The sequence below is a fragment of the Diadema setosum genome, chromosome 21, assembly GCF_964275005.1.
Source record: "Diadema setosum chromosome 21, eeDiaSeto1, whole genome shotgun sequence".
Lineage (NCBI taxonomy): Eukaryota > Metazoa > Echinodermata > Echinoidea > Diadematoida > Diadematidae > Diadema > Diadema setosum.
The window spans coordinates 13,616,920-13,631,267 of NC_092705.1; the positions used below are offsets into that span (position 1 = coordinate 13,616,920).

At 38.6% G+C, this 14,348-nt stretch overlaps 1 protein-coding gene across 1 annotated transcript in view; it reads left to right on the plus strand.

Annotated features, from left to right (window-relative positions):
* The window catches only part of LOC140244240 (structural maintenance of chromosomes protein 4-like), a 31,367-nt gene that overhangs the window by 10,436 nt on the left and 6,583 nt on the right, over positions 1-14,348 (plus strand). The window contains exons 10-19 of the mRNA XM_072323875.1: positions 942-1,050; positions 1,610-1,741; positions 3,150-3,311; positions 3,884-3,924; positions 4,429-4,616; positions 5,695-5,927; positions 8,022-8,145; positions 9,442-9,631; positions 10,268-10,455; positions 13,648-13,778. Coding sequence (XP_072179976.1) covers positions 942-1,050; positions 1,610-1,741; positions 3,150-3,311; positions 3,884-3,924; positions 4,429-4,616; positions 5,695-5,927; positions 8,022-8,145; positions 9,442-9,631; positions 10,268-10,455; positions 13,648-13,778 — 1,498 coding nt within the window. The remainder of the gene's footprint in view (positions 1-941; positions 1,051-1,609; positions 1,742-3,149; positions 3,312-3,883; positions 3,925-4,428; positions 4,617-5,694; positions 5,928-8,021; positions 8,146-9,441; positions 9,632-10,267; positions 10,456-13,647; positions 13,779-14,348) is intronic.

A 14,348-nucleotide genomic window follows, 5' to 3' on the forward strand; every position in this document is an offset into this window, starting at 1 on the left:
ACACCTCCACTAACGCACTCTATCCTGTGCATCATTTGTATACTAACAGTAGCATCTTGCTCTGATGTACGACTGAAAATGTTAGATGATACTGAAAGACCATATGGCAGAGAATGTTACAGATTCATGCAAGCAGAGAACATGATTGTGCATGTTTTAGGTAGTCCCTATAACTAGCTGGGCCGATAAACAAATATGTGAAATAAAAAAAAAAAAATGTGGTAACATGTGGAATACTGGAATTTGTTTCCACCCATCCGCTGACTAAAAAAACAAAAGCAGAAAGAATTAAGCAAGCAAAGAAAAAAACATACAAACTCGAGCATAGTAATTTGGTTAAAAATTTTAGATTGCAAGAATAAAGTACAACAGAAACGCCTTTTTTGTCAGCAAACTGTTAATAGATTAACCTTACTTAGTTCATCAAGTCCCAAACCCACATTCTGTGACTTGATACTGTATTGTTTTTTTTTAAAGATATTTATCACTGTTTTCTAATATTCAATAGGGAGGATAAAAAGTACTCTCCCATTTCAGCCCTATGTTGGTCATTGGTTATTTGAGTAGTGAAACTATCAAAGCCTGTATATCGCTTAATTTATAACTCATCCTTAAAATGGCAAGCCAATACATTTTAGAAGGATAAACTCAATGTTTCTGTCTGAAATTCCAATCTATTTGTCTGAATTGGTGCAGACTTAATGCATTTAAGCTAATTCCATCCAGTTGTTTTTCCAACAGTGGATACGCAATAAAGTGAGGTGGGAGTTGTCAACTTAGCGAGGATGAAAAGATTAAATCTGCAGCAAATCTACATCAGGACTTGATGAGATACACTGTATACATAATATGTTGCTTTCTTGCGATGTCAAACTAATTGCATACTGCATTGGAACTGATGTAATCCGATCTGATCTGATCTGATGTGATTATCCATGCAGCACCATCAAGACCCTTGAGAAGGAGATACCAGAGATGGAGGTAAAGCTCAGTGCATCAGAGAAGGAGCTAGTGGAGGTGCGAGAAAAGGAGGCCAAGGCAGCATCTGGGGTAGGTCCCTCTTCTTCTTCTTCCTCCTGTATTGTGCAGAATCTCTGAAGAGTATACTCACACATTTATGGCAGGGTCTCGTATGTAACAGACATAGACTTGTGGCATAAAAAAGTGCACCTGTTTTACTAACATGGGAACTATTGAGCGGAACAATGAACCCAAAATTAGGACAGATTCAGAGCAAGCGCATTAGTGCACCAATGCAAACCTCAAATACGTGCACAGCTTTAACGCCCAAGTTCATTGACCCTATTTGCCAAAAAGATAAAAAATCCTGCAAAATTTCATTCAAATTCCCGGATCAATACCAAAATTTAATCATCTGTTCCTTGTGTCATTATCAACTTTTCCTGTAAGTTTCATTTCAATTCCATCACAAATTTTTGAGTGATTTTGCAACATGCAAACAAACAAACAAACAAACAAACAAACAAACAAACAAACAAACAAACAAACAAACAAATAAACAAACAAACCACCACCGACAAAAACATAACCTCATTGGCGGAGGTAGTTATGTCTGCCACTGACTGTCTCTGTCATTTGGCTGCTACAGGTCAAGGATCTGACAGTCAAGGTCCAGGATGCCCGCAGCTCCATGCAGTCGGCCAAGGACCGGGGCACCCTCATCTCAGCCCTCATGGAGCAGAAGAGGCTGGGGAAGATTGAAGGCATCCATGGCCATCTGGTAATTGTGATGATGAAGTGGATGATGCTGGTTGTGATGTTGGTGATAAATGTGATATTGATGAAGGTGATATGGGTGATGTTGATAGTGATGATGATGGGGATGATAATGATAATGCTGATGATGGTGATAGTGATGATAATGATGATGATGATAGTGATGGTGTTGGAAGATGAAGATGGTGATGATGGTGATGGTGTTGAAGATGATGATGATGATGATGGTGATGGTGTTGATGATAATGATAATGCTGGTGATGGTGATGGTGATGATAATGAGGATGATGATGATGATGGTGATGGTGTTGATGATTATGATGGTGATAATGATAATGGTGATGGTGATGAGAGTGATGACATTGATATTGATAGATGATGTGAAGATGATGATAATGATGGTGTGTGATACTAAAATGATGATGATGATGATGATGATGATAATGCTCATGGTGATGATTCTTCCTTGTGTTTGTTGGTAGTGGTTGTGGTGGTATTGGTAAATCATATCATGATCAAAATATAGGACTAGTTGATGGGTATACTTATGATATTAAAGGACAAGTTCACCTTCATAAACATAAGGATTGAGAGAATGCAACAATATTAGTAGAACACATCAGTGAAAGTTTGAGGAAAATTGGACAATCGATGCAAAAGTTATGAATTTAAAAGATTTTTGTGTTGGAACCGCTGGATGAGGAGACTACTACAGCTTGTGAGTCATATGCGTACAACAGTATAAAGAAAATGTAAAGAAAATTCAACATATTTTCACTTTTTTCGCATAATAAAAGAGCACTTGACTTGCCTCTTTCTAAAGGCAGGGGGAATAATGTTACCCATAACATTTGTCGGTAACGAGTCGGGGGAATGTGTACTTTTTTCAAAAGATGAAATTTTGTGAAATTCTCTTTATATTTTCCTTATATTGTTGTACGCATGTGACATCTAAGTTATTCACACACTGCAGTAGTCTTCTCATCCAGCGGTTACTGCACAAAAACTTCAAAAATTCATAACTTTTGAACAGATTGTCCGATTTTCCTCAAACTTTCAATGATGTGTTCTACTAATATTGCTACATTCTCTCAATCCTTATGTTAATGAAGGTGAACTTTCCTTTAATGATAATAGAATGAGATGATTGCAAAGATGGCAATTAGGATGATGATAAGAATGGTGCATAATAATAGAAATGATAATTGTGGAGATGATGACAAAGTTTGGGTGACGAGAGTAATTCCTGATGAAATGAATCAAGAGAATAAGGGTGAAATGATGGTATCAGTGCTACATAATGAAGGAATGACATTCTTAAGAGAGAGAATAATTAGTCTACACTGACATCGTGTAAATCCTCCTTTATGTCTCTGTAGCAGCCCATGTTGATGAATGCTTGTCTTCCATAGGGCGATCTCGGCGCCATTGACGACAAATACGATGTGGCCATCTCAACCGCCTGTGGAGCATTGGACTACATTGTGGTCAATACCATTGACACCGGAGAAAAGTGTGTCAAGTTTCTGCGCCAGAACAACATCGGAGTGGCTACCTTCATTTGCCTTGACAAAGTGAGCCATTTCTTCAGTATACTCTGGCGTAGCAATTTTTCAGACTTGGATGAAAAAGTTTTTTTTTTTTTTTGTTTTATTATCATTATTATTATTATTATTTTTTTTTTAGTAACCCAGAAAAATACCAAGTAGTATCGAAATTGGGTTTGTGTGAATAGATTCGGCAGGACTTACTCTTATGTCTTTGGGAATTTGGTGAAAAAAAAAAGGAGTCTGTAATACCTCTCTGCTGTTTCTTTCGTGAATTGTCAATATTCAATGGTGTTATTGTCTATAATGATGATAATACGTTCTGCTTATGTAGCGCATGGTACAACAAAGTCTCTATGCACTTTACAATAATTATTCCAATAACAACAGTATAGTTACAAAATACATGTACTACAAATGCTGTAAAAACACTACGATGAACTGCAAAAGTAATGATTAAATAAATGTGTTTTGAGTCTAGAATTGAAAGTCTTTTGAGTATATAGAGTTCTTGAAAAACATTTTGTAATAGGTGCCATATAAACTTTTCATATCACTATTACTATTATTACTGTTTTGGCATTTCCCTTTTCTTTCAGATCAAGCATTTAGAAAAGAGTGCATTCTCCAAGATGTCAACGTAAGTACTGCTTTTACTATCTCTCTTCTGTTTTTGATATAAGTTTATGTATAATTGAGATGTGTGTGTGTGTGCGTGTGTGTGTGTTTTGGTTTCTGTGTATTTACATAAGCATATATGCATGTATGTAGATATGTGTGTATGTATGTATTTATGTGTATGTAAATTCACAGTAAACAATATGATTTGAATTCACCCACAGTTGAGACTTGTGTTAATAAGACAAAAACAAAACAAAACAAAACAAAACAAAACAAAACAAAACAGAACAGAACAGTATGGTCACAAAGGCATTAAATAATTATGATAATAATAGTTGCAATTTATATTGCACAAAATCCATTGAATGAAATGCTCATAAAGTACTCATGATGGAAGGATAAAGGTAAGATAAAAAAAAAAACAGGAGCAGATTAAGAAAACAAGCACATTCATGCTGTCAGGAAAGGACATTCATACATATCAATGTACTTGCTCTTTCTCATTCCCCCACAAATCTCACAGACCAGACAATGTAGCACGCCTCTATGACTTGGTGCGAGTGAAGGAGGAGAAATTCCGCATCGCCTTCTACTATGGCCTGGGCAACACGCTGGTGGCCAAGGACCTGGAACAGGCAACGAAGATTGCCCTGCAGGGGCAAAAGCGCCATCGTGTGGTCACGCTACGTGGAGAACTTATTGAATCCTCTGGTAAGTACAGATATGTGTGTATGACAAGTAGCCATCAAATAGTATTAAATACAGACACTTGCACTCCTGTTGTAATGAAAATGGTTATAATAAAATTTGGATGCAAGAAACTAAAAATTCATGTTTCAATGTCATTTACATATATGTCTGTATATTCTTAATTTTGTTGCTATAGTGAAATTTCGATACACACGTAACAAAAGAGAACTGCTAATCCCAAACGACTTTGTTGCAACAGGAGTCCCCTGTAGCAGAACAGGTCTTTCAAGATTTTGAGTTATAACCAATTTTCATGCAGGATTTATGCCTCTGGTTACATTATATGTGTAAGGTATTGATTTTCAAGGCAGGAAGTTGCCAAGTTATTTCTAGAAACAAGGATAATGCTTCTTTATCATTTTGTCAGTACAATTCTCAATAGTGAATTCAAGTGACTTGTAGTGAGGACTCAGTCTATGAAATATACTCATGAAATATATGGCATATTCATTATTATAGAATGGGTTCAAAAATGTAGCCAATCACAAGCGCCAATAATGAGGCATGTGTGCGCTCTTTATTTTCTTACAAACATGCACGGGCGTGCAAAAAGTGCAGCAAAAAGTATAACTGCATGCTCACGGATGTCACAATGTACAAAATGTATATACTTCAGGAGCGCACAGTCAATCAGTTATAAGTGCACCCTCAATCACTCATGTATTTACTGTATAATTTCTTAGTTTGTGTTCAGTGTGTTTGGAACATTCCTTCGGACATCTTGGCTTTTGAGCGAGTTGTACATGTGACTGAGCGGTATTCACCTATTGTTAAAAGGTACATGAAAAATAGTTCATAGACCCATTTTACAGAAGGCAGGTTTAATTTCAGGAGGTACATTCAAGTGGAGATGCAATTTACTCTCAGGTATTCACAATGTCGTGCCACATGCTCTCGGCTGCACCTCGTGCACCACACAACATTATAAGTACCCTCGAGTGCGCTGCATCTCCATTAATCATGCACTCTAACCTGTGTATTTTGTTACTATCATCATCATCATTGCTATTGGTCATGATTCCTCCTCGTGTGATGCTAGGTACCATGAGTGGAGGAGGTAAAAAGGTGAGCAAGGGGCGCATGGGCTGCACCATCGTGTCCGACGTCACCCCCCAGCAGCTGGCCACCATGGAGAAGGAGCTGGAGGCGTGTCAGGCGGACGCCACGCGGCAACGGGACCGCCTCCGCGCGCTGGAGGCGGAGGTCAGCCAGCTGGGCAAGCGGCTGAGAGAGGCCAGGCTGGCCGTCAAGAAGCACACAATGGGGATTAAGGTGAGATTGGGGAGAAAGGGTGCGTGGGTGGCTTAGGCAGTGGCGGATCCAGGGAGGACCGCACTTGGTGCACGCCCCCTTTTATTTTTTGTTGAAACCAAAGAAATAAAAAGAAAAAAATGGGGGGAGGGGTGCGTGCACCCCCCTTAAATTTAATAATGTGTGTGTGTGTGTTAGTGTGTGTACCTGATATGTTTGCATAATATGATTGAGTTTATATGCATGTGTCTGTCTGTGTCTTTGTGTTAATGTGCCATAATAATACATGGTAATGGTGATATTGATAATATTTTGCTTTTTCATAGCAGTTTTCATGATGAGATTCATCTGAAACCCAAAGTGCTTTACTGATGGTGTCATTGTAGGTTCATACGTTTGCATTTCATCTTTTTGCATTACAAAGCGTGGAGCAGAAACTCTCTTGTAGGTCATTCAGGAGTGCTGCCTTAGTGGCCTCAATTAGGGTGAACAGTGTTGATAATGTCTGTTTGTGTTTTGTGTACTTAATTGTGCTGACAAAAAGGTACTGCTTGGACCTATCTCCTTATTCTACAACAGTGTGCAAGAAATTAGTGCTCATATCCAAAGTATTTAGTGGTTGCTGAGAGGTATTTCTTTGCTTGAGATTCTAGGACTAGCTGTTTAACCCTGTCACCACTGTAGAGAATACATAATTCTGTGTTTGCATATTGCAATGCTCTACACTTGCACTGGTCCGATGGTCCAGACCAGTAGATATCACTGTCGGGCCAGTAACTTTTCCAGGAATCTGAATGGACCAGTAAAAAAATCGAAAAACTGGGTACCTACTGGTCCGACAGACGAGTCGGACAAGTACGTAGCAAAGATTGGATAGTGTGCAGCCCTGCATACTGAACCAAGCAGTGTGAAATGTTATATTAAGCATTTAAGAAAACAAATTCATGGTCTCATCAGAAAACAGATAGAATTCATTGAAATGGAAATCTCTGTAGTCAGAATTGTTGTTACAGGTCATCCTCAACTAAGTCAAATCCAACGGGACTGCCAAAAATCCTTCCACTTACATGAATTTCAACTTACACATTAGAATTATCACATGTTAATCCATTCAAGGAAGAATTTTTCCTTGACCTGGTCAATTTTTCGAATAGTGCAAGGTCGACTTAAGCAAGGTTGAATGTATTTTAACCCTAAAAAGACTGGGCTATTTTGGTAGCTCGAAAGACTGGGGGGGGGGGGGCCTAAAGGGCCCCCCCTTAAGATCTCGGCCGTGGATTGCGCGATCGCCGCGGAAATTTGCACAATGGTAGTGTGCAATGTAATCTACAAGATCATATATTTAAATTTTACAAAATAATCTTCTTTTATTTTATTTTGATTTAATTATGCTAATTTATGCGAGAAATCAGACTCTTTGATCTAAATCAGTAAATAAAGCTCCAAAAGTGCTCATTTTTGGTCTAATTATTCTTTGTGGCATTCTTAGCAAGTGTACTTGAAAAAAAATTCGGTATCAAAATTAATTTCTTACTTATTTTATTGTTTTATGAATTTCTTATGTATTTCTTTGTTTTTTCGACCTTTTGTTTTTGTTGTTTTTTTAACAAAATTTGTGGCAGACACTTTTTGAAGCATAATACTCCTAAAACAAATTAATTTTAGCCATTGAGAGTAAAAATAAGCATATTTATATGAACCATGTGAAAAAACTGAATTTGCATTGACTTTGTACACAAAATCACATTTTTGAGCCATTTTCGGCCTCACGTGCATGTACAAAAAGTTATGTAACTTCAGAACCGTACCCCCGGACGTCACAAATTTGGTGTCAAAATGTGCGGGAAACTCGAAAGAAAAAAGTCATAGAGCATCGCGGCGAGAGCATTGCGTGTTGCAGAGTAATCGCGCGAAATGTCGAGGGGGGGGGGCCTTTTAGGCCCCCCCCCCCCCAGTCTTTTTAGGGTTAAGTTTATGAAGTCTACAGTGAATTGGGATTTCCCCTTTTCAGCCAATGCAATATGGAAATATAGACTTTCTGAAATAGAAAATGTAATTTTGTATTAAAACATAAAGTCACGGTCCCTAGTCACAAATCTATTTCCCCGGCATCAGGCAAAGTCAGAAGAAGAAGGACTCCTGAAGGAGCAGATTGGGACCTTTGAGGCCGAGCTGAAGGAGGCCGAGCAGGAGACGGATCTCTCCGCCCTCGAGAAGGTGGCCAAAGAGGCGGACAAAGGTGAGGAGACATTCTTCACTCGTCATGCTAATGCCATCGAGTGCTCACTGTCTGATTTGATTTGATTTAATTTGATTCAATTCAATTCAATTTGATTTATTCATTCTCTGTATGGCATTGCTTTGCAGTTCCATCAATTTCCAGCAATATCATCAAATTTTATGATGTATACTTAAATGAATTGGTACCACATAGTATGGTTCTTTTGCACAATTTCAACAGTTGTCACTACACATGTACATATATAGTATAATTGCATGCATTATTTATCAATTTCCATTTACAACTGCTGCCAACAATAAGCAGAAAGCCTGACTATTTGGTAACCGATGATACATAATATTCATACAATCAAACAAGGGGGTCCAACCATTTCATACAGTCTATTCTATTCTTCGAGATCTTGTGGAGCTTTTTTCAGAAGAAAAAATGTGCGCTTATCGGCATTCTCTCTGGATTTATTCTGGGTTGAATGAAATTGTCCTGAAGCTTGGCTGAAATTATCGGTGTGTGGCATAAATCTCATGACAAACATTGAAAGAAGTAGAAGGGTAGGTGCACCCTTTTCAGTGCCTCCATGACTGCTGAAAAATCAAGCTGTTCCATATCCCCTCTTGTTATTTATCTTAACCCGTTAAAGATGAGTCCCGAGTATACTCGGGCAAGTGTCTATGGGTAATGTGTGTTGTAGCAAAATCGGCCCATCCTCAACAGGTTAACTTCTGATAACTAAGCACAGTGAATTCAACCAGGTACATTCTCTTTTAGTGCTTTGTTGACACCTGTACTGCGAGATGTCGTACATGGTTTTATAGTTCAAGCTATATTTCATGACCAGAAATACTGATATACCATGAAGGCAAGTGTAGCCAGTTCTGCTCTTTATGAAGACGAAAATGCATTTTGAGCCCAGACAAGTGTGTACTGTGCACGCCGGAATAGTTTGCAAGGTTTTTATTTTTGCGAATTTTGCTAGTCGGTGCTATTTGCAAATTTAAAAACATGCAAAAATATTAACTCTGATCCTGACATGATTGTAACATGGACACATACATTTCTATGTTCAGTGCTGTATGCCACAATTGCAAATTTAACCACTCGCAAAATTGTCAAGAAGTCCTGATTTGTGACAATTCGACTTGCTAAATATATGGCGCATACAGAAGTTCACATTGGCTGCCTTATGATAGCACTGTAGGGGACCTATATGCTCACATTTTTGCACGCTTCTTGTTATGTCAGAATGAGGAAAACAGTACTTGATTCTTTACATCTCTTCCCCCTCCTGCCGTCCAGCCTACCAGAAGATCGCCGACGTCGCCTCCCGCATCGAGGAGGAGGTGAAGAAGCTCCACAACAAGATCATGGAGATTGGCAGCAAGAAGATGAAATCCCAGCAGGCCAAGCTGGATTCTCTCACCACAGAAATCGACGCCGCCAGCAACGGCATGACGAAGGCGAAGGTTGCCATCAAGACGGCAAAGAAGTAAGCAAGGCGGAGGAGTCGGAAAAAAAAAGGCCTTATGTCTCTTGATTTGGTTCACTTTTCGACTGATTATGATTATTGATTTGATCAATTATGCTACTTTGCGATCATTTTGTATCATTTGGGTATAAAAGAAATAGATTAAAGAAGTGAAACTTGGTTTGTATTGTTTCGTAAAAAACATAACAATCAAATCAGTTGACCAAAAATTTTTATTGCATTTCTGGATGGATGACATATTCCCTTTCCAGCTTTCATATGGTGTGCTACAGTGGTGAGCATGATTTTGAGTTCGAAGTGCATTTGGACTTTTAGATTTCTTTTTGAGCTTTCAGAATAATTTCTCTTCAATGTTTTGTGTAAAAGATGTGATCAGTGGAAGTGTAGTGGCTTTACTTTGTTTTGTTTTGTTTCGTGTTAGATGTCTATTTGTGTGTGCTTTCCTATGTGTATGTTTGCATGTTTATGAATGTGTTTTTAAAACCTGCCAAAATTGTAGAAATATTGCCCAGTCAGGAGATATGTGTTTTCAATTGTGTAATCCACCAACACTGCTGCTATCTGTCGTGTTCTAACAAACATTATAACTTGCTCAAATCACCATGGCAACCATTCTGTGCTCTCCACCGTTACCAGGAACATCAAGCGGGCGGAGGAGAGCATCGCCAGCATGGAGAAGGAGGAGAAGGAGAATGCGGAGAACGTGGGAGAGATCGAGAAGGAGTTCAAGCGGCTGGAGGAGGAGGCCACCAAAGTGCTGGAGGACTTCAAAGAATCTGAGATGAAGATGAAGGAGATGGAGGAATCACTTGAGCAGAGCAAAGGTAAAACCACCACCGGACAGGAAATGAAGCACCAGAAATAATGCCAACCAATACAATTTTATAGTATTTAGTACGATAAACAGTGTGAAATATGATAATACAATATTGCCTCCTGAAAGTTCGACTTTCATCTTTCAAGTAAAATTTAAAATAAAGCCAATATCAACTGCAGAAAAACAGCATTATCATATTATGGGAAGATATACTATAAGTACCGGTATCTGCAACTCCTACAAAGCGTTGAATGACAATCCTAAATGGGCGGGAAATGCATGGATGCTTTACAATTTTCTCATCTATGTTGATGAAGTAGCAACATTTTTACATGCCTGTCCTCACTGAAGAAACATTTTTTTTTCTGACATTTCACTTGCCCAGAGCCAACGGGCTAGTGATGGTGTCAAGATTTCATGAAAATCTTATTTTCCTCTAATAAATGTGATTTTTTTTTTATATTCCATCTATTTTTCTATGTCAAAAAGTTGGCATCTCTGAAGCACTCCATCCAAGTGGCATTAATGCTGCCACCCCTCTCACAACCCATTTATACGGGGCATGCAGAGTGCTCTAGGAGCACTCCCGGGCCCTATCTCATAGATGATGTTAGGATAGCAACTCTTGCTGGAATGGCAACAGCCAATCAGGAAGCTGGGTTGGGACAGCAATTCTTACTGGAATGGCAACTTCCAATAACAACAGCCAGTCAGGAAACTGGATTCTCATCGTTACCATTGCAATTGCCATTCCAGCAAGAGTTGCTGTCGTATCAACTTTATATGAAATGGGGACCTTGTGTGAACAGGCAGTCAGCCCTGGTAGGCAATGCTCTAAATTTGCCCCAATAACAATAGCAAATCAGGAAGCTAGATTCTTGTCTTTACCACGACAATTGCCATTCCAGCAAGAGTTGCTGTCGTATCAACTTTTTATGAAATAGGGACCTGGTGTGAACAGGCAAGTCGGGCCATGGAATGCTGTAAAGTTGCCCCTCTTAACCCTAACTAGGCCAGGCTATTTAGGTAGATCACAGAGCCGGGGGGGGCCTCCCAGGCCCCCCCCCCCCCTCCAGATCTCGGCCGTCGACTGCGCGATCGCGACGAAAATTGGCACACACATTGCCTATGATGTAATCTTAAAGGGAAGATAAACCCCAAGAGCAATGTGGATTGAGTGAAAGCAGCAACATTAGTAGAACACATCAGTGAAAGTTTGAAGAAAATCGGACAATCGATGCAAAAGTTATGAATTTTTAAAGTTTTAGTGTTGGAACCGCTGGATGAGGAGACTACTAGAGGTTATGACGTATGAGTGGACAACAATACCAAGAAAATATAAAGAAAATTCTACAAAAATCCATTTTTCATGAAAATCACAAATTCCATCAACTTGATATTGACATATGTTACGGGTAGCAATTATTCCCCCTGCTTTCTGAAAGAGGTTGGTCCATTGCTCTTTCATGATTCTAGAAAAGTGAATTTTTGTTGAATTTCCTTTATATATTTTCTTTGTATTGTTGGCCACTCATACGTCATATCCTCTAGTAGTCTCCTCATCCAGTGGTTCCGACACCAAAACTTTAAAAATTCATAACTTTTGCATCGATTGTCCGATTTTCCTCAAACTTTCACTGATGTGTTCTACTAATGTTGCTGCTTTCACTCAATCCACATTGCTCTTGGGGTTTATCTTCCCTTTAAGTACTACGAAGTTAGATTTTAAAAAAATTGTCATTTATGCTAAATTATGCTAATTTATGCGTAATGATGCATGAAATCAGACAATTTGATATAAATCACTAAATAAAGCTCGAAATGGGCACATTTTTTGTGTAAATATTCCTTTTAGTGTCCCTAGCAAATATAAGAGAAAAAAATTGAGCCATCCGAAAAAATTTAATAAGTATGTTATTGTTTTTTGAATTTCCAATATGTATTTCGTTGTTTTTTCGACTTTATGTTTTTCATTGTTTTTTCGGTGAAACTTGTCCGCGACATTGTTCCGAGCAAGAAAATATGTTATTAGTTGAATTTAATCAATAAAACCCCAAAATAATCATGCTTTTATGAAATTTGACTGTAAGCACAGTTTCCATTGAAATTGTACACGAATTCACGTTTTTGAGCAATTTTTGGTCTGACATGTATGTACATATTTATGCGAAACTTTGGAACCGTGCGCCTGGGCATCGCAAATTTGGTGTCAAAAGATGCGGGAGACTCGACAGAAAAAAGTCATGAAACGTCCTGGCGATAACTTTTCACGTTAGCGATACATCGCGCGGAAATTCGGGGGGGGGGCCTCGGAGGCCCCCCCCCCCCCCCCGGCCTAGTTAGGGTCAAGGCTAAGTGCAGGAGGGCTCCTACTTTCAGAGCACTCGGGAAGAGATGCGAAAATTTCCCCAGAACTTGATGGTCGAATATATCTTTTGCATGTAGAGACACTTAGTCATTGTAAAAAGGGTTATGAATATTATTTAAAAGTTTTAGGAAATGAAAGTTTTTCATGAATTATCAGTGATATGTTGTGGACTGGTGCTTCAGCAAATTTATTGGCATCAGTGACTGTTATGAGTTAATTACTCTGCTGTATTGGTGTATGTGATCATGAAAAGGAAGTTGGAATAAATGTATTCAATTGATGATTACCTCAAACAGCCATCAGTAATCATCATAATATATTTCTAGATCATTTCTAAAATCATTAAAATGAGATTGAACTCTTGCACAAGATCACCTTTAACCTGTTGAAGATAAGTCCAGAGAATACTAAGGCAGGTGTCTATGGGAAATGTGTGCTATACAGTGGACTCCCGTCTTAACAAAGTTCTTGAGAACGACAGTTTTCTTTCGTTAAATCGAAATTTTGTTCTTAACCAAACAAATGAACAATGAAAATATATAGAGTGGATAGTGTTGCGGCCAGAATTTTTACTTCGTTGTAACCGAAATTTCATTATAACTGCATTCGCTATAATGGGAGTACAATGTAGCAAAATTACTCCATCCCCAACGGGATAATATATGTTAAATGACTGCATCAGCTGTTGTGAATCAATTACCGGTATCATTGATTACAATTCCGATATTTTCATACTTTCTGAAAATCGTTTGTTCATGGTCTTCACGGCCAATTAATTGATGACTTGACCTCTGACCCCTTGAATGGTTTCTCTTTGTGTATTTTCTGCAGCTGAGCTGGAGCGTATACAGCAGCAGGAGGCATCAACCAAGGCCAAACAGCTGGAGGTCAAACATGAGTTGGATTCCTACAATGAGACGATCCAGGAAAATGAGCAGCGTGTCAAGCACTGGAAGAAAGAGGTAATAAAATGTCTTCTGAATTTAAGTGAATTAAATGATTCGCCTATCACTATTCAGGGTGTATGCACAGAATCATTCACACAGTTACCCCCCCCCCCCAAAAAAAAAAAAAAACCAAAAAAAACAAAAACAAAACAAAAAAAAAAAAAAAAAAAAAAAAAAAACATGTTGAAACCACAGCTTTTTTGAAACAAATGAACAGGGTAATATCGAGTCAAACAATAAACTCAAAAGTTATGACAGATTCAGATCAGATCTGGTTGAAAAGGTTACATAGGCACTCAAGATGTATGCTAGAATGGTGCAAGGTGGGTGCAGGATATTGTTCCCAAATAGCGTAGTGAAACAGTTCCTAACTTCTGAGGACTAATTGATTCCAAAATTGTCCCTAAGATCGGTTGAACTGATTGTGACATTTATTTTCAGGCACAGTGAAACAGATCCCAGGGCATATTGTATTGTATTGCACTGCAAATTCAGGCATTTTGCAATCCATGTGCCCTCATTTGGCTCATATGAGACAGTCCATTTAGTGTGTTGCTTTCTGAATGATGGGCCGACAACACCCAG